The sequence below is a fragment of the Cydia pomonella genome, chromosome 4 (genome assembly GCF_033807575.1).
Source record: "Cydia pomonella isolate Wapato2018A chromosome 4, ilCydPomo1, whole genome shotgun sequence".
NCBI lineage: Eukaryota > Metazoa > Arthropoda > Insecta > Lepidoptera > Tortricidae > Cydia > Cydia pomonella.
Window position 1 is genome coordinate 2,420,913 of NC_084706.1, and position 25,553 is coordinate 2,446,465.

Sequence of the window (25,553 nt, forward strand, 5' to 3'; positions counted from 1 at the left end):
ACACATTGCACACTTGCATTGAAATGTACTATTTTATACTATTACAAAGCTTGTTTCTGGGTCTTTCGAAAACTGTTAGGTATTAGTTGTTGTATTTACACTAATGACTTTTAGGGACTTGTGGCCTAAGGCGGGAACACTAGTGTCCCCGTCACTAAGCAAATTGTCCCCGACAAATTTTTGGTCATTTTCATTACTAGACACCGAGCTGCCGACTTCATTACCCACTGCCCTTACTGGGGTTTCACCATTCGGCATGTTCATTATTTATTTTTATTGTAATTAGGCAAATGAAAATAACAGTCGCGGCCGCGACAAGCCGCCGGGGCGGGTCGTTCCACACCGATTCGGCTATTGGTCGGAGCAGAGCCCGCCCCGAGCGCTCCAGCGCCCCTCCCGTCGCTACACCACCCGCTTTCGTTTCGTTTCGCTCAGTCAGTCGCGAGTGTAATCAGGTGCACGTTGGTTATTTTTTTTATTCTGTGCTCCCGTGACCGGAGTGTAGTGACAGCAGTGTATGTGCGATGCCCGGACGGTGATCGAAGCATGGTGAACTACGTTAACCCGCTCGCCATGTACCAAGGCAAAGGCGGGCAGTACGGTGCGAGTGGCTGGTACGGTTGGCAACCACAGAACTTTGAGGAACAGCAGTGGTGCGCGTGGAACGGCGCGCCGGCCGGGGGTGAATGGGTGCCGGATCCACATCATTTTCCTAAACGGGAACCGGGGGAACGAGAGATCGGGGAAATGCCCTCGCCGGCGCGAGGCGACCTCGCGAGCCCCGGCGAAGGCTCGCCAGGCTCGCGGCCCTCGCAGCCGCCGGCCGCGCCGCGGTCTCCTTATGAGTGGATGAAAAAACCCAACTATCAGACGCAAACGACGCCAGGTGTGTTTATTTATTACTTTCATAAACTATAAACAATAATAGGTAGGCAGAAAAGAGCATTTGAGAGAAAAGAAATAGGGTACCTATGGTATTTATGACATGTTTTATCGGAACTGGAACCCTGCCCACCTTTTATGTATGTACTTAATGTGGCATGTATGGCGGAGAAGAAATAGATATTTGACTTATGACATTTTATTACTTACTAGGTATTTTACCTCAACACGCATCAAAACTTGTGTGACATTGGAAATTATTCACGCAATAAATTATTATGTGCATCAATAAGTGGCTTATAAAATAACGCACAAAAAAGAATCTGCCATAGTCTACACAGTGGTTCATACTTAACTATTTTAGTTTTACATTTTTCTTTTTGTACAGCTACATATTTGAGAATGAAGCGTAGTTTCATCCACGCTGAGCTGACTGTACCTGCTTATATCGATCTAACGTCGGTTGCTAGGGGTAGATAGGTATGTTGCGTTTTTGTTTCTTTTGTTTCTTCGTCGCAATTAGATCAGATAGAAAGAATATAATACATAACGTTTATTGCAAACACCATCTACATACAGCACCAGATAATTTTCGAAAACGAAATTCAACATTCGTATAGGAGATGGATCCTTTGCGCTTAGTTATCAATTATGCCGCCTTTGCGTACTGACAAAGCTGGCTTGCCAGAGATTATTTCAGTATGTGAGCCCTCCGCCCTCCACCCCTCCCTCCATAAGCCCAAAACACCAGAGGGCCTACCGCGAACCACGTTCGACGTGTTGCCTCCCTATCACACTTACGCACGAATTTACAAGTGCGACAGAGAGGCAACACGTCGAACGTGGTTCGCGGTAGGCCCTCTGCAGTCATAAGTCATACCTAACCAACTTTCCTAGGAGGGTACGACGGCTTTTACTGTTTTCGAAAAGGTACGTGTACCTACTATAAGTGTTTTGTTTCAAACAGTAACATTTCCAATTTTCCTACAATTTATATGTTTTCGCCGAACTACCTAGCGGGCGGCACAATACTTTAAATCTATTATTGCTAAATAGTGGGCACATTTGCTAGATTTGGTTATTACTTGTGTTATCATCGATTATACTCAAGTCTTCTTATGCATCGTTTCCCTTTAAAACAATTAAAAAATAAACTTCAAAGTTAGGCCCATAGATTTATATATATTATTAGTCCAGGGGTCGGACAAAAAGTGCGGATGACGTAAAAATGACGTAATCTTGCACACAGGATGATGTTTGAGTTTGTATTTAAACTTCCGTGTGACATGTAGTAACAAAGTAGTATTAATGAAGTAACAAAATAAACGTAAATAAATCCATGGAATTAATAATACAGGTGGTAGGGTGATGTAGTGAATAAAATAAATTTCACGAAACTTGTTACCATAAGGTATAATTATTTGAAATTAGTTAGAACAAGTCTGTGGGATCCTCAGATAAATAGGTTTAATAGTCAAAAGTGGGAACAGTAGGTAAGATTATCAGTATACGTGTTTGTCACGTACCTCCAAAAACGGAAAATTGCCACAATATTCGAGTAAAGATGACATGACATTTTAGAGCGTTTTCTTATACATTAGTAAATATAAATTTTAGCTAAATATAATCGTGAAGATACAATAGCTAAACAGTAACGAAGTCAATTTATTGTTCATCTGATTGACAATGTGTCAGTCAAAAACGTACTTACTCATTTCAAGTGGCGATATCGTTTAATAAAGAGGTTGATAAATGATAAGTGATAATTGTTTATGAAAATCAAAAATACTATGTATTTGAAATCATCCTATAAGTGGTTTGACGTCATGCGCACTTTTTGTCCGACCCCTGATTATTACGTTAGGCCTCAGTAAAACCATCTGTGAACCATTGCTTTCTAACGATCTCAAATAAAATAAAGATTAATCTAGGTAAGTACCTTTCAGTTGGACAGAATAGGAAACCAATTAATTTAATTTATTAATTATTTTTCTTTATAATTCTCAAAAGAAAGTATAATTACATACAAACATATGTATGTATGTAATTAATGCCATACCAAATACCATGCAATTGGCCAATAATTATTTACAAATATTAAAACAACAAAATTCACAAAGATATGGGTAATTATTGTGCTACTAAAAAATAGAGGGACGTGTAGAATACAATATGCGCACGCACAATGCACTTAGCGCTCGGCTATTGATTGCTGAACGCCAGGGAGGCCTACCGCAAAAACCAAAATTCGCAAATTGCGGGAATCTTTCCCTTTACTCTTAATAAGACGTAAGTAAGTAAGTAAGTAAATATTCTTTATTGCACCAACAATACCAACAATTATACATTATTATTATTAGAGTGATAGAGAAAAATGCCTGCAATTGACGAACTTCGATTTTCGCGGTTATAGCCCAGGCCCGGATTCAGGTGGCGGGAACATTTGTAATAACATGGACCTTTAATTTGTTTTTAAAGATGTTAAATAATTCAACCTCCTTAATTTTTTGGAAAAACTATTATAAAACCGTGCTCCTTCAAATGATTATCATAGGCTTTAGTCCGGGGAAAGGGTACGAAAAGATTATACACACTGCGAAGGACCCGTCGGCCTTTTTGTTTATTGGTAAAAGGAAAGCTGTTTGGCAGTGAATTTATTTTTTTATGATCATAGACCAATGATCATCCTGAATAAAATACATGTAGGTATACTGGTTAAGGCAAGGATCATAATTTTAGTTTCTGCGTGCATGTTTTTAGTAGGAGTAAGGAAGTCATAATGAAACAAAACTTTAATTTATTTATTTTGTGTACATTTAATGTCATTTAAGTTAGTTTAAGGGGCACTACCCCATATTTCTATGAGATAGTCCAAGTGTGATTTTACTAAGGAATTAAAGATGTAACGGACTTTGCTCGGTAGTCATCTAACTATGCCACGTAGGAATCCTAATAAAGATGACGGTTCAGTTTATTGAGGTGTGGTTTCCATGTCAAGCTACTGTTTAATAGCAGACCTAGATATTTCTCCTCGTTGGATTGTTTTAAGTACATACATACATACATATAATCACGCCTATTTCCCGAAGGGGTAGGCAGAGACCACGGATTTCCACTTGCTACGATCCTGACATACCTCTTTCGCTTCCTTCACTTTCATGACATTCCTCATACACGCTCGTCGGTTTAGGGTGCTCTTGACCTGGCCTTTCTTCAGGATTTCCCCGATTTGATCAGAGAAAGTCCGCCGAGGTCTTCCCCCTTCCAGCTCCCTCTTCTACTTCTCCATTATACACTCTCTTTGTTAACCTTCTTTCACTCATTCTTTCCACGTGTCCAAACCATCTCAACATACCTTTCTCAATTTTTGTCACTACATCTTCGTTCAGTCCACAGTTTTCCCTTATCTGTATATCAGTCTCAATTTATGTTAACAAATTATTGACGGAGCCTGTAAGAAACTCAAGAATTAATAACCGATACAAGCAAGAATTTTACCGTTACTTTTTTGCTAATCAAAATTGACATTTATCACCGCGCAAGACAGACATAGGAAATGTTTGTGAGATCTTATTGTAAGTTCTAACATCTTCACATTACGTTACAACGCCCATAGAACGTGCGCACATGATGACATGACCCATTGAAATTTTAAATAAAATCCCTGTAATATTATTAGGGCTTGTCAAGTACTTATAACAATATTTCGCTTCTCTTAAGAAGTTATTGAATATTTTACGATACTACATTATCACGCAAACAGTTACTAATTAGAGTAAAGTGCCCTTATCAATCATGCAAGCGTTTTTCTTAATTTAACAGCGAATAATGTCGTTGTTTGTGGTATCAATTCAAGTAATTAGGGGTCATCCATTAATTACATCACACGAATTTCTAGGTTTTTTGACCCCTCCCCCTCCTTGTCACACTTGGTCACATTTGGCAAACCCCTCCCCCCTGGTGTGATGTCACATTTTTCGGAAAGGTATTATTAATATTTTATCAAAATACTCTTGATAAAAGAAATATAAGTATGTGGTATAAGATATGGTGAGATACCAAAATATATATTATAGCTTCGTGTACGGACTCTGTCAAATAGTACGTGAAATATATCGTAAGATGCCTTCCTATAAGATATAGTAAGATACCAATATATATATATATTATAGCTTCGTGTGCGGACTCTGTCAAATGGTACGTGAAATATATTGCAAGATGCCTTGCTATAAGATATAGTAAGATACCAAAATATATATTATAGCTTCGTGTACGGACTCTGTTAAATGGTACGTGAAATATATCGTAAGATGCTTTACTATAAGATATAGTAAGATACCAAAATATATATTATAGCTTCGTGTATGGACTCTGTCAAATGGTACGTGAAATATATCTTTTGGTATATTATCGCTTCGTCTGTGATGAGCTTAATATTGTATAATTAATTTTGCTGATATTCTTTTTCTTTTTAAAACTGCTCGGCGATTGGCTCTAGTCACACCTGATGGAAAGTGAAGACAGGGCCTAAGATGGAGCTCACCGGTTCAGTAGTAGCCTATTCACTCTTGCTTTAAAGAGACCGAGGTCATATTTATCAGGGAATACAGAGGGCGGGAGCGCATTCCATTCTTTAGCCGTCCGTAATACCATTCATTTCATTCTTTACCTCTAACTGACTCTGGCAAAGGCCTTAGTGGCTGCCATTTCTCTAATCAGTCAAATGTAATATAATAATAACTTTCCGCATAAATATGTACCATGGAAGCAAGAAGTAAATGAATAATGTTTAGTTAGGTACACTATAACCTCACGCGTCGAATGTTGATCCCTACGATAGTTCTTCCAATTCCCATTTGGTTGAGCTTAATTTAAAAAATAATTGCATTTTTGCTCAACGCGTTACCATTGCCATTCAACGTGGCAATGCGGCCAGCTTTCTGGTCACACTGCCCATCGGCAGTGACTTGGAGGCCGTGTTTTATTTATTAGGGCTTTATTTTAACTTTTTTTTTACAGTTTGTATTATAATTTTTTAGCTTATTTATAATTTATTGTCCCATTGAAGAAATATGTGGTAAATACATATTTCTTCAATGGGTCAATAATATTATTATTACCTTCTTAAATGTTATGTTGTTAAATAAATAAACTTCCAAAAAATGTCTAAACATTTTAAGTGACAGCTACTCCATATACAAATGAACTGCCGTGCATTGACATATATATCTAAGGAATTGGCATATTTTCTTTTAATTCAGTCACTAACTCGATGCCTAAACTGTCAAGAAAATACAAAATGGCGGACGAATGTTTGATATGTCACCGTATTTAAGAATAATTCCGCTTAAAATTTAGTTTTTTCTTCACAAGTGTGATGAAAAACATTGTGTGTAACTCCGGGGGTAAAAGTATTGCAAACTCGAGTCTTTAATTCCCTCCAGCCTGTGGCAGTCAGGAATTACCACCCTCGTATCCAAAATTTCACTTACCGCCCTCGTTGCACAATGAAAAAACAACCAACAATGCACGACCAGAAATATATGATCATTGTCAAGAGGGCGCTGATATTCTTATCTATAGGGTGACAGTTCAGTTTAGTATGAAAAATTTAGTTCCAATGTAATTTCGCAATATGGCGCGTATTAATATATTACTGGTCAGGCTTTACTATAATCAAATCAAGATGCGATCGCGTGGTTTCACTACTATCTTTAATAATTTAAGTATAAAATCACAGATCACGGGCGCAATTGCATGGCATGTATGTAAATAGTTTTTAAGTCTCATGAAGTGAAATGTTAATTTCTTTTGAGAATAATAAATATCTTTAACCCGAACCCGATCTTTCACACTATTATCGACGTACCTACTCGGCCCGGGATCTATAAGTTCGTGACTACAAGTTACAAAATCCTGCAAATTTGCCTTTAAACAAGCTTTGTAACGTGGTCTTGGGTTTGTCAAGTCAATACTAAAGTACGCTAACAAATATTTGTTTAAATGAGCCGCGGAAGACAAATTATGGACCCTTGCTTAGCAAGCAAATAACACTAACTAACAAATAAATTAAACATGTGGGTATTTCAAATAAAAATGGTTGAAACGTTTAGATTTTTGAAAGGATAATTATAAGTATAATATCCGACCGAAAGTTTCGGTTTCGGCAGGTTTTATTCCGGCATAAAAATTATGTTTCGGGCGAAGGTTCGGTTTCGGCCGAAATTAGAGCAAAACCGAACCTTCGGTTTCGGTAACGGCAAAAATCTGGTCTCGGTCGAACACTAATAATTTAACACTTTAAAAATAATACTTTGCTCTTTACATGGCATGGATTATTGTGTTAAGTATATTTTTTTGGATATTGGTAGCTCTAGTTTTTTTTTTTTTAGTTCTAGTTCTAGGTTTAGTTCTAGTCTTATAATTAGTTTTAGTTTTACCAGGCTTCACTGAAAACCAGCGTCCCGTAGTGTGTCGTAAGACTAACTTCGGGACATCAAGCTGAGTGAAGACCTTTTAGCGCAATTTTCTGTGAGTATAATTAAATATTAATCTAAATTTTGTAACTTTTGTGCTAATAAATATTTCTTATTCTTATTCTTATTCTTATTCTTATACATAGGTAAGAATATTAGGTACCTAACAAAAAATAAATCAGTCTTGGCGACAGTCGACAAGATGATATTTTGGTTGAAATTATCATATTGCATATATTATGTTTATAATTTGTAGGTAGGTACAAGGCGATACTTAATATAAAATTTATAACCTTCAGGATCAATTATCTGTTAGTACATTTTGTTAAACTCGAAATGGTAAATAAAAATAAAATAAAAATTTCACTAAATAAATCAACAATTAAACTGTCACAGCAAACAAATAGGTTTGTTTTCCCCGCCTGGGCCATTTTGTCAAGCCGCCGCAATTATCACTGAGTATAACATTAGATGTTATTTTGCGTTTACTGGAACGGCTCCATGTTAACGCGTGCCCTGGGAGCGGGAGCGAATGTGCAATTAATCCCGGCAAGCGGGGAACTCCGCGACAATCACGCCCAACGGTACCCCGGGGAAACGGACAAGTTAAATCTTTGCCAACTGACTCCGCTGGCCCCGTCATGTAATTGCACTTTGTTTCAAGTTGGTGCAACGATGCGACAAACTTAATTTAACTTCGAATGCCGCGCGCTATTGCAAATAGGTACAATGTATTGCGGTCAAAATTAAACGGCGCCTTTTTGTAATATTTTCCAGAAGGAGTGAAGCGGGCGAAGTGTTCAAAGTGATAAAAAAACTTTATTGTTAAAAGTAAGACCGTGTGCAGGTCATTTAGAATAGAATACCTCGCCCGCTTCTTCTGGTCTCGCACATCGATATCTCACCTCCTCCTCCTTGTGTCGTGTTCCATTGCTGAGGTTCATGGCCTCCACGAAGTATTTTGTGGACTTACGCCTTTCACTTATTGCGGTCATCGGCAATGTGCAACCTTTGATTTTGTGTTGGTTGTCGCAGATCTGATCTGACCAGCGCTTTGGGGTTCTTCCCTGTACTTTCCCTATTAGCAGGACCATTTCCAGGGTGTCGTTTTTCTTCCTGGCTGTGTGTCCGAAAAATTCAAAGATCCTACGGATTCCCACTTCTTGCAGGATTGACAGATTTGTACGGTGGGATGACCAAAAGGGATTTGCAACGTTCGCCTCTAGCACCACATCTTAAATGCGGCAATGCAAGTTCTTTCAGCCTTTTTGAGGGTTTAAGTTTCTGCACCGTAGGGTCCGTAGGTGAAGGTCGAGAGCACCAGAGTCTTCATCAGGCCAATCATAGTGTTTTGGGAGATGGCCCTGTGCCTCTTTCTGACCAGATCCTGTTAAGTTGGCCCATCGCGCTTTTTGCTATACCAATCCGCTTCCGGGCGTCCTGTTCGCATCGCATGATCCATCATTACATATGGTAGAGCCCAGGTTTTATACAAACCTGTCCACATATTGGAGATCAAGTGTCCCACTGTGCTCTAGCTGCTTTGTTCGATCTATGACCATGACTATTGGCTTCAATTTGTTGATCGACAGGCCAAGTTCTCCGCTCACTCGTTCCAAATGTTCCAGCAGTTCAGTGTATCAGCGTAGAGCAAGTTGGAGATTTTGACTCCACCGATGGAGACTCCGCCTTCCAGTCTTCGAGGGTACGTCGCATGGTATATTCCCTGTAAGCGTTGAAGAGACATGGGAGACAAAATACATCCTTGTCTCACTCCATTACCAAATTTAAATGGTCTTGAAAGAGTTTGATCCACCCTCACCACTTCACGGTTGTTGATGTATAATGACCGAAGAAGAGAGATAACTGATAAGGTGTTGGGGTACGCTAAGTTCGGTGATTACGGTGAAGTCGTCGTCAAATTAACTATAAATCGGGTAGGTGCAAATATTTAATTTATTATTATTATGTAATATAGGTCAATTTTACTGTGCCAATAATGCGTAAGCCAGTTAGATAAAGATAAAACCGCATATACAATATGCACAAAGTTACTTTGTAAAGCATAGACGATCTAGCCATTGCAACACAATGTAGTATTTACCTCTCGAATTTACCTAAGATATTTGTTCGTCGTATCACATCGTTATTGTTACATCCTTACCTAACCTGCCCCGCGAGATCCAGTTATCTTCGCATGTTTGCACAACCCGGGCGGCTTTTTGGAAATAAATCTCCATTTGCCGACCTACAGTCGCGGCGGGGGTGACTATTTACCGTCCCATTTCACGCTCAAGACGCTCGATCATCGCATTACGCCTGTCATCAATTCTAAAGATGAATGGGGCTTAAGAAAAATGGCTGGAGAGTGTTGAAAGCTTTTACTTACTTCTTGCTTTCGCCGCTGCGGTTACGCCTCCACGGGGCGTCTGCAAGCAATAAGAAGCGAACAGTAGGCGGATTATTGTTTATTATTGTTTAGTTCGGAACTAATCGTTTGGACGTCTTGTTTTATTAGTTGTCATTTGTATTTGAATAGCACACTGTGCATGGTTTACCTAACTCTATTGAGTAGTTTAGTTTCATTGATTATTGATGTTAGTTCTTTATTTATAACGTTGTAGACTGTTTCGTCTGTATTTAAATGAAAAAAAATAATTAGGCAATATATCCATAGATAGGAGTTAAGTCTTCATCATCATCTTTATATTTGCACTATTTCTCATCGTTTGGGTCTATAATAATAGTATTAATAAATATTTAATGATAATAATAAATTATAAAGTTAAATTAATGTAAATAAATATTTAAAATTTAATTTTTGGTTTGGGGTAGACTCGTACTTTTTACTCATTGTCTGTTTTCTCCATTCTGGGCGATTGTGTTAAGTAATAAATCATGGCGAAATCGATTTTAATATAAAGTAGATCATAATAACGCACTCAATAGTTAGTGGGCACTTTATTTTTAGTCGACCTTAGATAAGAGTTAAATATAACTTCAAGTCCTTAAAATCCAATTTCGGCATGAGTACCATTAGTATAAATATCTGGGAAACCGATCTTTGCTCGGAAATCATAAAAACTCAGAAATGCGCGTTTTCCCTGAGATAACCTAGCTAGATCAATTTTTCGCCCCCGAAAACCTCCATATAGAAAATTTCATCGAAATCGTTAGAGCCGTTTCCAAGATCCCCGAAATATATATATAAATATACAAGAATAGCTCGTTTAACTTTAAAGGTATGCGCGTTTTCCCTGAGATAAGACCTAGCTGGATCGATTTTTCGCCCCCGAAAACCTCCATATAGAACATTTCATCGAAATCGTTAGAGCCGTTTCCGAGATCCCCGAAATATATATACTTATAAATATACAAGAATTGCTCGTTTAAAGGTACAAGATTAGTATCAAGTAAATACTACAGGATTCATAATTTCGATTTTATATAAAACTAGCTTCTGCCCGCGACTTTGTCTGCATGGAATGATGTTGATTGATAAACACTATTGTGTTCTTCCCCGGGCCCCAAACATACCTTTCATCTTAATCGGTTTAGCGTGAAAAAGTAACAAGCAGTCATTTATTTTTACTTGCGCATGTATTATTATAAATTACAAGCTTTTATTTATCTTGCCCTGTTAGTTTATTTAGTACTTATGTATGTTAATTTGTAGTGTGGGTCAAATTTTGAAAGCTAAATTTGACCCACTTTCCGATATCCGATTAAGCTGAAATTTTGCATATATAGAGTACATAATTATGTAAATCGGATGACAATCCAATATTATGATGACATGGACCTGTTCTGATGATGGCAACAGGTGGTTATGGGAACTCTGTACGTGTATAAAACAACGCAAACTGTCTTTGGGGTTGTTAAAATTGTCCCGATTAGTTATTTGTTTTGAAGTCCCCAATCCGCATTGGGCTAGCGTGGGGACTATAGCCCGAGGCCTCCTGTGCCCAGCAGTGGGACGTATATAGGCTGAATTATTATTATTAGTTATTTGCTTGTGGAAAGTACGCAAGTAAAAGCTTTTACCAAAAATGTTTTTGTTATGCCAAAAAATTATAGTATTAGTACCTATGGATAATATACTTTTTCTGATAGGTTTTCTAAGACCTACCTACGTGTTAAAGACAAATCGACCCAAAATTGCAAAGCAGAGTTTAAACTTCATAGCCGATTTTTTTGGAGGCTGAATGTAACGTTACCTACGTTCTTGATGCCGGCTGCATCTGCAATTAACACATTGGAATTGGCGTTTTCCCTCATAATTTTATTCATGATCAATTCGAGGCTTTTTATGAGTATCAGATGACTGCAATATATCTATTTAGTACCGACTACCTACATTTTTTTGTTTACTTTGCACCTAAAATTCTAAGAACACTAGTTTATTAATAAGTAGTATTGTTATTGTGAGATGAGATGAGTAATAACACTAATAACGGACTCTGGAACTTTGCACTTGCTCAAAATTATTTAATACCTACTTATTGGCGGTGATAGCCAAGTTTCACAGATACTTTTTAATGCCTTTCCCTGTCAGATATACTTAAATAATGCAAACCGGTAAAAATTGCATATTGATTACCGGTAAACCGATAAATTACCGGTGTTTCTCACACTAATTATTTACCGGTTTCATTCACTAGATATATATACCTACCTGCAGATGACTATAACTAAGAGTGGAAGAGATCCCATACGGGGATAAGTTCGCCTTTGTTGTATTTAATTTAAGCTGCTACTGTGTTTCTCGTGTTTCTTTTTCTATGTAGAATAAGAGGTTCTGAAACCGGTTTATAAAATTCCGGTAAATACCGGTTTATTTCGGATTTCTTCCGAACTTTTAACTGGTGGTGTGCCACGTAAACATAGACACCGACATAGGAAGAAACCGGTGTTTATTGCTCTAAATCAGTTAATTTGACAAGAACTGTTCTCATAAAAACCGGTTTAAAAATAACGGTTTAACGAGCGAAACCGAAATTGAAACGTTTTGCGCCAAGTGTACATGATTTGTTTGGAAATTTAACCGGTTTCCGAGCCAATGATGAATGAATAATGGCCAGCATGAAGATAACTGTTTTGTTACAACAGATTGAAACTGACAGACCTGTGAAAATGTTGTTATTGCTTCATTCATAACTATATCAAAATCGATTTGGTTATGATTTGGTAATGACTGGGACTTGGGAATGACATCTCTGAAAAAAAAGCAATTTGATTTGACCTCTATTCTAATATCAGTCGAGAATCGAGATGACGTTTTATTCGAAGTGAAATGTCAATTGTAAACAATTTTGACATATCGCATGTTCGTTGGTATCAAATGATATGACAATCGGCCCTCGACTCTAGTTTGTCTTCTTCTTCTTTTAAAATATGGCTTCCATCAAATCTATGATGATTTTGCCAATGTCAAGTTTCGTTGTAAGTTTTAAGTGTGCTCGTAGAGCATGACGTTGTTCGGTAGTTGCTTTTAGTAAAGAGATAGCTGGACTTTACTAAAAGCCACGATGGATTGCCGGATGTTGATTAAAACATGGTTAAACGCGTTTCAAGATTAGTTTTTCATTAACTGCACACTTCCACGATAGTTCACTGCATAATAAGCTATCAATACTACACTTTGAACAACATAAATGAGCAAAACACAAAAAAATATTCTCGAGACGTCTTCGCCATCTTGAATCTCAACGACAACCTCTAGTTTGTCTCGGCATGTACGAAAAAACTACGGATGCGTGACATGCAAGTGATATGCCTGAAAAAGGTTTCATTTACCGGCATTTGACGTACAGTTTACAAAATTAATTTGTTTTGTTGTTTTCAAACTGTTATAGGGAGCGTGCATGAACTGTAGGAGGCAGCACAGGAGCCGTCAGATTTTTGGCGCGAAGCGTAAATGTGATGTTTTTTGTTCCGATTTAGGCCACAAGATGGCAGACGTTCCAACGCGCACGGTCCCTATAGCAATTTTTTTTGTGTATAAGTGCTAATATAACTAATAATTGTAACTCATAAATTTTATGAACGATTACGCAACCTTCTTATATCTATTAGTTGAAGGTTAGAGATCCTTATTTGGAAAAGTAATACCTATTCCTGCTGTTTCATCCGCTAATATTGATATGTGGGTATGAGGCTATATTTGTGTCATGTGTTCTATGGTAGCTCAAAAACTTCTGGGGGCCTAGCCAAGATGACTATCGTTTGCAGAAAACGAAACGCTATCATTTCCATAAATGATTACGTTACGATACGATTATCTTAGCGTTTCGTGTCGTTTTTCGCAAACGATTGTCGTCTAAGCTGATTTTGGTAAATAAAGTGTCAATCGATTCGTTTTTATTGGGCTACATTTGAAACCAAGTTTAGTTTAATATTTTATTTAAACGTTTTACTTGTAATATTTGTATTTTGTATTGATATGATATGATATGATTTATTTATCTCACAATATATCTACAACTTCACTTAAAAGTCTTAAAACTACGCGTGGTAAATTCTTAGGAATTTATATTGTGATCGTCAGTTGTTTTACTTTATATAAATAGGAAAAATATGTGACATTTAAATCATTTATAATTAGTAAAGTTTTTAAATTACAATTGAATGGCATCAGTTAAGTAATAAACTAAAAACAATTATTTAGGAAATAAATTCACCATCATAAGTTCATCATTAACATTCATCATATTAATCATAGATATAGATAGATATGTTGTGTGATGTGTGTATAGCGTCATTTGCGTTAGTATACGGCGCCAGCGAGCCGAGCGGGGCCTAAGTAGACGTTAAGCGCGCGTAAAGTTAGGGCGCGCCTTTACGGCCCGCCCAGCCGCCCGCCCCCGCCCCTGCGCCACCCGAACGAAAACATGCGACCTTTTCGCGTTTTCACATTGTCCGATCCGATATCGGATGTCGGAATTATTTCGCTTAAAATTTAGTTTTTTCTTCGCAAGTGGGATGAAAAAAATTGTGTGAATCTTTACCCCCCGGAGATCTTGCAAACTCGAGTCGTCACCTCCTCGTTTGCAACATTTCACAATTTTTCACATGTACGAACGAACGAGTAGGTACGAGCGAAATTCACGCATGAATGATAACAAAATGACATCATTTTGACATCACAAAATGTAAGTGACCTCCATAAACCACTAAATCGGCAGACCATCGGTAGCTACTAATACCTACAATCTACATACCTGAGTGAGGCTGAGGTCAACATTCTTGTCTCGTTTTTTGTTTCCAAAAAATGTGACGGAGTGGAGCTTTTTGTATGGGGTGAAATTTAGTTTTTAATTTTTCTTATGTAAAATATTATCTACTGCTAGAAAGACATCCAATAGCACTCAACTTTTTATTTATTTATTTGATTAAAGACATAAATGGAAGAGTGTCAGAAACAGAACATCGAAAATAATTTTGACCCAGATACCTTTACTGATAAGTTTTTTGTGTTAAAAATTCAAATATGTATTCCGTAAGTAAGGCCTCACTCAAGACCTCTTTCACAAGTGAAATATATACATATCAGTGGCGGATCGTTCAAAGAACTCGATTCCCAACGTCTTGTCTAATTTCAGCCCGATGAGTACTTTCACGATCGGTTTATGGAGAAAAGGAAAGCAAAATAAGCCCGGGTTCCCTACGAATATTTATTACACGCCGCCACTGATACATATATCATTTATATAAATATAATTTCATTATATACGGTATTTTGATACTTGTTTTTCTCTTTCCTGTTTATGTTTTTAAGCAGTCGGGTTTTTCGGTTATTTATAATAATAATTTTATTTCAGACTTTTTATTATTAAGTTAAATATAGGTGTATTTGCAGTTTTCAATGATTCACGGTTTCACTAGGCTTAAATCGACCGGGACCGTGATTACCTTTTATATTGTTTTTGGGCTCCCGCATTGAAAACAATTAAGATTTGAAGATTGGTAAGAGAAGCCGTAGAAATATATAAATACAGAAATTTCAATCGTAAAGATGGGTTTAAATTGTCAAATGTGTGAAATCCTGTGATTTGTTTGTTTAACTAACCGTTGGTATCCGAATCAAACACGCCTTGTCACACTACACTCAGCGTGCTTGGATAGACCAACAAGTGTGGACGCGACCAGTGGTAACGTTGAAAGCGAACGCAGCCGATGCGCACGAATGGGGGTAGACCGAGCGCGGTCTACACAACTTTGACACCTACCCGCTATCTTCAGTTACCCGTGAACAAGATGTAACTGCATCGAAATATCGGGTACTCAAAAACAATATTCAAAAACCGGCCAAGAGCATGTCGGGCCATGCTCAGAGTAGGGTTCCGTAGTTACTCTTCCGTCACAATAAGCTAAACTGGAGCTTAAAGTATGGTAGATTGTTAACCAAGGGATGAACTGTGGGTGTACGTCTTTTTACTATGAAGGGGAAACTTTTTGCGATAACTCAAAAACAGCTAAACTGATAATATCCGCTATAGTTTTCGTTTAATGTCTTTCTTAAGCTCTACTTCCACGATTTTTTTCATATTTTTTGGACCTATGGTTCAAAAGTTAGAGGGGGGGGGACACATTTTTTTTTCTTTCGGAGCGATTCTCTCCGAAAATATTCACTTTATCAAAAAATTTTTGTTGAAGACCCCTAATAGTTTTGAAAGACCTTTCCAACGATACCCCACACTGTACGGTTGAAGCAAAAATAAAAGTTGACCCCCACTTTACGTGTAGGGGAGGTACCATAAAAAAAAAATAGGATTTTATTGTACGACTTTGTCGGCTTTATTTATTTATATATCCATGCCAAATTTCAGCTTCCTAGCACTAACGACCACGGAGCAAAGCCTCGGACAGACAGACAGACAGACAGAAAGACAGACAGACAGACAGACAGACAGACGGACATGGCGAAACTATAAGGGTTCCTAGTTGACTATACGGAACCCTAAAAAAGGTAGTCACGGTCCATATCCCGGTCGATATAAGTCTAGGTATATTTGCTATGGTAAGAACCCCCCTCCCCAATTGTGGGCTCCATTTTCTTAATTTATGTGTCCTATGTCACTACCACAATTCTGGCGAAAAGACACCTCAAATGTCAAAAACCGTCCAGCCGTTTGGGCTGTAGGGCGTGTCAAAGAAATGGAAAAACACACACACATATGTACATACACTCGAAAAACATTACATTCCTTCTGACGCAGTCGGGTAATAAAAAGGACCATGTCCACAATGTCCACAAAATATGTATGTACTTAATTCTTTTAATTAGTTACATTTCTGTACTTCCTCGTATCGCCGAAACCGAACAATCTGTCAAAAAAACAACCATAAAATAATGTAACGCGATACTATGTAGATACATAGATTAATTTAATGTATGTAGAATCCTTGATAACGATTAAATTTCATGTCTTTTATTCTACAACATATGCGAAACGCCTGATGTCTGACGATTGAAAGCTAATCACGAAGATGCCTGTGAACTAATAAGATCGAGCAATAGCAATAACGATTATCCGTGTAACACATATCGAACATAAAATTGCTTGTTCACCATCTCGTACATAGTAGTAAAGAATACAATTGTCAGTTTATCGCTTTGTCGGTCGCCGAAATTCAGCGCGATTAATGACCGACCGCGCGATAATCGGTGCGATAGCGGCGCTATTGATCGTGTTGACTCAAGCGGCTCGTATCTGTGGTAACCTTCTTGTAAACGCTTGTAATACGTTTTTGATGGAAGAGGGCGCGGCCGATAACTCGTATCACTTTAAAACACTTGTAAGTTGACTATTTCGATATTATTTCAGGACAGAACTGATACTTACGTTGTGTTTTGACATGAAATCATTCAGAGATGAGATTTCAGATCGCGTTGATAAGTACGATTGATACATGATTTTATCAAGAGTTTTCTCGTTATGGTTTTATGATTGACATGGAAACAATCGAGGTAGACACAGTCGAAGAATTTGATTTGTGTCACTTCGTAGGAATCTAAGGCCCTCAGCACACGGAGCCTAAGCGTAAGCGTATCGTAAAAACGTTACAAGTACGAGACGCGTAGAGTTCTGGCCACCAAGCGTCGCGTAAGCGTAATGTAATCTTGTTATAAGTGAAATCCTATTAGTCGAAATCATGTCGTCACTGCTGATCGCCTGTCGTAATGTCGAGAGAAATCTCATACGCAACGACGTTAAAGTTGAAATTATGGTCACAATCATTCCAGAAATGGTTGATTTTTTTTTGCAGACATTAAAGTTATTCCATTAGGCCTCGATTTTAACAAATAACGACAATTATAACAAAATACTTAACGAAGTACAACAACATGAATGCGATATTAGATAACTGCCGGCTAAGGAGGTGCAAAGAATTAAATCGATCGAACAAATGCAATTGAACGCAAATCGCATGTGATCGGTGACGTCAGTGGCCTTTGGGGTAATTTTTTTTCGGTAGCATAAATGATTATAAAACACGTCATTGGCCAGACGCTCTGCTGTCGTGCTGCCCCTATCCCGTTCCTAGTTTATCTGATGTGATATTTGTGAGAGATAGTCTGACTAAACACCGCCCTGGCCGCGCCCGCCCGCGGAGTTTGCCCGCTGCAAACATCTATGATTTTAATAAAAACCCTGCTTGATAACAGCCACGCTTATGATGGTTCCATCATAAGCGCATCATAATTTTTAACTCATGTAAGTAAATTACGTGGTAATATGCACTAACTAGTAATGAGTAATGTTATTTGCCTATGTAATGAACATAATATAATGTGTCAATTATGCTCAATAATACCCCATCTATAGCGCACATTCTAGCTTAAAGCGGCAAGCACTACAAACGAGGAAAATCTAATCACAATACTAATTTTGTTTTGCACTTTAAATATAAATATCTGGGAGAAAACATATCAAAACTCAAAAATGGGCGTTTTCCCAGAGATAAGAAACGCCCCCGAAAACCCCAACCCCCAGGAAAAACAAGGTTCTTAAAGACCCATATCGAATAGGGTGGTCCAACTTTGTATAGAAAAAAAAGTGGAATAGATTATATCTTCACATGGCTCCCTTTATTATATTATGGAATAGTAATACATGTGCCAAATTTGAATTCATTTTCAATAATAATAAATCTATTTATTGACAATAACAATATACATAATGGATATATACAGATGAATACTATAACTAGCTTATATCTAAAATAGGCCCTTGAGGCATTGTACCAAGGATGCTGGCGGCATTTCCTCGTTGTATCGCAATTGATTTAGTGATCGCTATGATTTTGTGATTTGCAATTGTGGCGTCATCTTACCGGGCACAACCTAAACGTTATGGTGCCATCGCTAGAAACGATGCTGTCATACGTTTGGCCTTTTATCTATTAGATGACGCCAATTTAGGTATTTAATAAATTTGACACATATCAGTAAAAGAATAAGGATCAAAGTCAAATGGCGTTCTATAGTTTTATCATGTGTCGAAAGACAGCAGTAAATTTACTGTAGCTACAAAATTTTCTTTGACCACATCTTTGATCTACCTCTATTTCAAATTCTCTTTGCCAACAGCTACAAAATGAGAATGAAAGAGAAAATTGCCCTTCCCGTTTCCAAACGCCCACAGTCAGTCGGTCCGCACCCACCTCCATCTTGGTCGGCAAAAGGAGGGCTATTAGAGTTTCACTCTGTAGTGTTTTATCTCTATAGGATTTGGTAATTTCATCCGCTAAATCACATTTTACTACATCGAATACCTTTACTAAAATATCAAATTTATAATAAAGATTTATAATAAATCGTCGGAACACTGTGTTCCTGTAAATTCGTGCCCTGCATTTTTGTAGACAAGATTTATATCAGGCATCGCAGGCTGTTAGTAATCTATCTACTCGTACACCGAAATTGTTTAAAATAATTACACGAGCCGTACCGCAACTTTCTGCCGCGACAGCAGGCAGGATAAATGTTAGAAAACTGTTTCCCTCTTTTAACTATCATATTCATTTTGGTAATTAAAGCAATAGGTATAACAGAGGTACATTTACGTTTAAACTTCTGGTCCTGAAATAATATCAATATTCCGATCTACAACGACGTCCGTATAGAAAAGCCAAAGTTGATAATTAATCTACATTCAAAAACTACTCCGAATTTTTTTTAACATGGACCCCCCACCGTAATAATATATACTAATCTAAAATCTATGTCCCCACACATCGCACCCGTTTTCGCCTGCGCAACTGTCAGTCTTCTTGAACTTTAAGGGCAGTAAAAAAAGTTCAGTCAATAAAAATGAAACGAATACGCTTTGCTCGCGCTTCGCGCTCGCTTGATCAATCAACAATACGAAATTAAAATACAAAAAAGAAATACAAAAAGTCACAATTCAGGGGATAGATCCAGGGATCTCTGTCTGCCTGCTACAAAGCTTAGTCAATGAAAAATAGGAAATTAAAGTGCAAAAAAAAAAAAATTGTTCGGGATCGGAACCCGGAATCTCGTGCAAAGCGAGTGTAATCCAACTGTTGTGAGCCACGAATGAACATATGAGGCATGGTGAAATTAGGCTACTTATTGTCGAGTAAAACCTAAATATCTAAATACCCCCTAAACCAGCGTTCTAAAATATCTGATTTTTTTGCAAGTCACTCTGTAAACATGTCAAACAAGGAAGAAACTCTTACGATGTTGATACGGATATTTGTTTAGGCGCTACGTACCATGAATCCGCCATTTTGAAAAATTTCCAATAACTGGATCGACATAAAAATTATATTTAAATAAAATAAAGAAATAAATAAATATTATAGGACATTATTACACAAATTGACTAAGTCCCACAGTAAGCTCAATAAGGCTTGTGTTGAGGGTACTTAGACAACGATATATATAATATATAAATATTTATAAATACTTAAATACATAGAAAACACCCATGACTCAGGAACAAATATCCATGCTCGTCACACGAATAAATGCCCTTACCAGGATTTGAACCCGGGACCATCAGTTTCGTAGGCAGGGTCACTACCCACTAGGCCAAACCGGTCGTCAAAATATTTAATCACAGAATATGATCACAAAATTTCACGCGAATTGGTTGAGAATTGCGACCTGTGGAGGAGAAGATACGAAACAGACGAAAGCAGATTGCCAGAGTCAAAACGTAGACCTTCGCTATGCTTCGGTCAATAAACATACCTATCTAATATGATATGATAAATAACATAGTCATAGACTTTATCTTTATTTCATTATCTATTGCTATCACTTAAGGAAAGTGTCATTTAAGTAATAGTGTTTCGCATTATTATCAAACTACATAAAGGAATAAATGTTTCTGCTAAAACTACATTTTATTTGATTTTATACAGTTATGTACATGTACACGCATTGCCAATTGTATTTTCCTTGTACACCTCTTAACATTCGAAGGGTTCCTGACGCCCTCAAATTCGTTGTTTGCGGTTTCTTTTTTAGTCACGGGTTCATTTGTTGGCTTCTTGACTACATCATTAGATCACCTCCATGTTAGCGTATCGCATTGTCTCCGAAATTATGAAACTATCTCAAATTTGCACAACCGACCTTGGTTTAAATTTAAGTTACAGGGTTTGAATCCGCAGCGCAGGTTCGACGTACCTATAAATAAAATACAGATCAACTTACAGGCTTCGTCACATACCAATCACAATCACTGTTCAAATCTACAACAAGCAATGTCAATCTCAATCACAATTTTAAAACTTACCAACAAAGGCCTTGACCGTAGCCATTACCAAGCAGCGTTGCCAGGTTGCAACTTGCAACTTTTTAAGAGGAAATACCAGCTGAGCCCCTTTTCAGATTTGAGAATTTAAGGTAAATATTTCCGTCGCGCTGACGGGGCGGTTCCTAAAATTAGTGCGATAAGGACAACTGCAGCTTAGATGAAAAACCCTGCGTAAAAATCTCAGAAAACGAGGTTTCGTTCAAAACATACATATACATACATTACATATAGGAAACTATAGGTCTATAACTAGAAAGATGTTACTTTATATACTTATCTGTTTTGTAAGACTGTTTGTTTCTTAATAATAATAATATAAAAAAATCCTTTTCTAAAAATTAAGCAATCGTAACGAAATTTTGGGAACCGAATAAGAAATAAATTAGCTGTGTCTGAGTTTTGATTTTTGTGTTTATTGTTGCCGATTTTGTATCCGTGGCATATAGGTATATAGTTGACAACCGGCGTTTTACGCGTAGCTCTTCCAATATGGACTTATTAGTACGCATAGCTTATTAGTCCAAGGTATCCGTAAAAGCCGGCGCCAACACCACAGCTCAAACGCGTTGATACGCTTTATCAGATCTGCTCGTTTAGTCCATGTCTCACAACCATAGAGAAAGATTGGAAGAACACCGGAGAACGCACAAGTCAAATACATTACTACAAAAAATCAATTCCTGTCCCGTATTGGTTTCGCCAAATTACGGGACGATGAAAAATTCGTGTCTGAAATCCAGAGAGGAAAATTTGTATAGAAAAATTACCACAAATGTTTCCTATTATTTGACAATGATTGAACCAGAAACGACCTGGATCGAGGATCGTAACCAAAAATAAACCGAATTTAATCGAATTTAAACTGTCGTGAGACATACTAACATTAAAATAATAATTCTACGGATTACACTTACGTATTTTTAGTCACTTGCAAAAAAACGAAAACTCGTAGAAAATAAACCATTGTGATTTTAGACAGCTATTCGGTTTTAGACGAAATTATAACTCATTATGTTTTAAGATGAAATGCGGGCTAAAGGTCATACGTCGCTGGAGCCCTTTGAGCTCCCTGCAAAGCTTCAAATAAATAAATATACAGACCAAAGCGCAGTTAAAGTGTATAACAAAATAAAGTATGGGACGGAGGCGTCATGGCGCCCGCCTCGGCAGCCCCGATTGCTACGAGAATTAACGTTTCGTATCAAATCTATTGCCTATGCTATGCAGCTCACGTGTTTACCATACGAGTTCAGGCATCTTTTTGTTTGCCCCTCAAACAGGAAATTTATTTTAGTTATAATTTTCTGTCATTCAGTCTAATGTTATCTATAGTCTACACATTTTTTTCAAGTCGCGTAAGAAAACATTGTCAGTTTGTTGACTTTTGACCCTTTTCCCACTTAGCAAAGATTGTTTTTCGAACCAATTTCAACATTGATTATTGTTTAGATAAATTTAATTGTAGAGCGTTAGCGGTAGTGTTGTTGTTTCTTACGTACTCTTGGTCAAAGAAAACATCGTTGAATAAACCGTGATGTGAGTTTGAATTTACAACAGAAGCGTGTGGGCAGAGCAGTCTTCAATTCCAATTGGCCTACGCTGCGAATTGGTACTTTTGTGGTGTCTGTGAACCTAGCATATCAAGTGTTAGCATCTCAAGTTTTCTTGAGAGTTCTAGTAGCATCCCTAATAGTTCTATAGTTCTAGGTAGTTTTTTTTAATAGTTCTACTTATTTACGCGAAAAAAATGAAAATTGAAAATGAGATGCTAACTTCCCATTTTGACACACTAGCATCCCAGCCGTTATCCACTCCACAGCCTCAAAATAGCATTTAAATGGAAGCTAGTAACATTTCTAGGCGATCTATAATGAGTTCTAGTCAAAACTGTAAAAAAAATTTTTTTCATATATGTATGGGATACGAACATCAAAAAAAATTGTAGGTTTCTTCTAACTAAAACTAAGTTCGAGCTGAAATCCAAGGTTTGACAGCCAGCATCTCAGGAGTTCTGGATAGCCAGCTCCCTAGTGCATTAGAATACATACAGTTCTATCTTCTAGAACGAAATTTGACAGAGTTTTGATAGAAATTGTCCGAAAATAGTCTTGAAATCCAGTAAATGCTAAGCTCTGAGCATCGCATCCCAGCCGATGCAGATCTGATACCCAGCATCTCAGCAGTTCTAGATAGCCCGCTCCCTAGTGCATTAGAAAACACACAGTTTTATCTTTTAGAATGAAAATTGAAAAAGTTCCGAAGGATTTTTGTTCGAAATAGTCTAAAAATCGAGTAAATGTTAAGTTTTGAGCTAGCATCCCAGCGAAAGTTGGTCTGATACATAGCATCTCAGGAGTTCTAGATAGACAGCTTCCTAGTGCACTAGAATATACAGAGTTTTATCTTCGAGAATGAAATTTCACCGTGTTTTGACAGACTTAGTCCGATACTACTCTGAAATTCGTGAAATTGCTAAGTTCTGGGCTTAGCATCCCAGCGAATGCAAGTCTAATACCCAGGATCTCAGCAGTTTTGGATAGCTAGCTTCCCAGTTCATTAGCATCCACACAGTTCTATCTTCTAGAACGAAATTTGGCAGAGTTTTGATAGACTATGTCCGAAAATAGTATCGATATCGAGATATTGCAAAGTTCTGAGCTTAGCATCCCAGCCAATGCAGGTCTGGTACGCGGCATCTCAGCAGTTCTAGATAGCCAGCTTCCTAGTGAACTAAAATACACACAGTTCTATCTTCTAGAACTAAATTTGGTAGAGTTTTGAAAGACTATGTCCGATAATGGTATCGAAATCGATGTAATGCTAAGTTCTGAGGTTAGCATCCCAACGAAAGCTGGTCTGATACCTAGCATCTCAGAAGTTCTAGATAGACAGCTTCCTAGTACACTAGAATACACACAGTTTTATTTTCTAGAACGAAATTTGGCAGAGTTTTGATAGACTATGTCCGAAAATAGTATCGATATAGAGATATTGCAAAGTTCTGAGCTTAGCATCCCAGCCAATGCAGGTCTGGTACCCGGCATCTCAGCAGTTCTGGATAGCCAACTCCCTAGTGAACTAAAATACTCACAGTTCTATCTTCTAGAACTAAGTTTGGCAGAGTTTTGAAAGACTATGTCCGATAATGGTATCGTAATCGATATAATGCTAAGTTCTGAGCTTAACATCCCAACGAAAGCTGGTCTGATGCCTAGCATCTCAAAAGTTCTAGATAGACAGCTTCCTAGTGCACTTGAATACACACAGTTTTATCTTCTAGAACGAAATTTGGCAGAGTTTTGATGGATTATGTCCGAAAATAGTATCAATATCGAGATATTGCAAAGTTTTGAGCTTAGCATCCCAGCCAATGCAGGTCTGGTACCCGGCATCTTAGGAGTTCTGGATAGCCAGCTCCTTAGTGAACCAAAATACACGCAGTTCTATCTTCTAGAACTAATTTTGGCAGAGTTTTAATAGATTATGTCCGAAAATAGTATCGATATCGAGATATTGCTAAGTTCTGAGCTTAGCATCCCAGCGAAAGCTGGACTGATACCTAGGTATCTCATAGGTATCGCTAGGTATGCTAGCATCTCAAGAGTTCTAAATAGCCAGCTTCCTAGTGCACTAGAATACACACAGTTTTATCTTCTAGAACGAAATTTCACCGTGTTTTGACATACTTAGTCTGATACTACCCTGAAATTCATGAAATTGCTAAGTTCTGAGCTTAGCATCCCAGCCAATGCAGGTCTGGTACCCAGCATCTCAGCAGTTCTAGATAGCTAACTCCCTAGTGAACTAAAATACACACAGTTCTATCTTCTAGAACTAACTTTGGCAGAGTTTTGAAAGACTATATCTGAAAATGGTACAGAAATCGAGGTAATGCTAAGTTCTGAGCTAAGCATCCCAGCGAAAGCTGGTCTGATATCTAACAACTCAAGAATTCTAGATAGCCAGCTTCCTAAAGCATTTGAATACACACAGTTCTGTCTTCTAGAACGAAGTTTGGCAGAGTTTTGATAGACTATGTCCGAAAATAGTATCGATATCGAGATATTGCAAAGTTCTGAGCTTAGCATCCCAGCCAATGCAGGTCTGGTACCCAGCATCTCAGCAGTTCTGGATAGCCAACTCCCTAGTGAACTCAAATACACACAGTTCTATCTTCTAGAACTAAGTTTGGCAGAGTTTTGAAAGACTATGTCCGATAATGGTATCGAAATCGATATAATGCTAAGTTCTGAGCTTAACATCCCAACGAAAGCTGGTCTGATACCTAGCATCTCAGAAGTTCTAGATAGACAGCTTCCTAGTGCACTAGAATACACACAGTTTTATCTTCTAGAACGCAATTTGGCAGAGTTTTGATGGATTATGTCCGAAAATAGTA

General features: G+C 37.7%; 1 protein-coding gene and 1 long non-coding RNA gene across 2 annotated transcripts in view; one reads left to right on the forward strand and one right to left on the reverse strand.

The window, feature by feature from the left end:
- The first annotated feature begins 418 nt into the window (after positions 1–418).
- LOC133516844 (homeobox protein CDX-1) overlaps positions 419–25,553 on the forward strand; it is a 46,982-nt gene continuing 21,847 nt past the window's right edge. The window contains exon 1 of the mRNA XM_061849838.1: positions 419–886. Within this exon, the coding sequence (XP_061705822.1) occupies positions 547–886 (340 nt within the window). The 5' untranslated portion in view covers positions 419–546. The remainder of the gene's footprint in view (positions 887–25,553) is intronic.
- On the reverse strand, positions 20,564–22,676 carry LOC133516845 (uncharacterized). The gene is made up of 3 exons (XR_009799290.1): positions 22,069–22,676; positions 21,134–21,276; positions 20,564–21,024 (listed from the first exon to the last, which is right to left on the reverse strand). It is a non-coding gene; the product is annotated as an uncharacterized LOC133516845 (long non-coding RNA).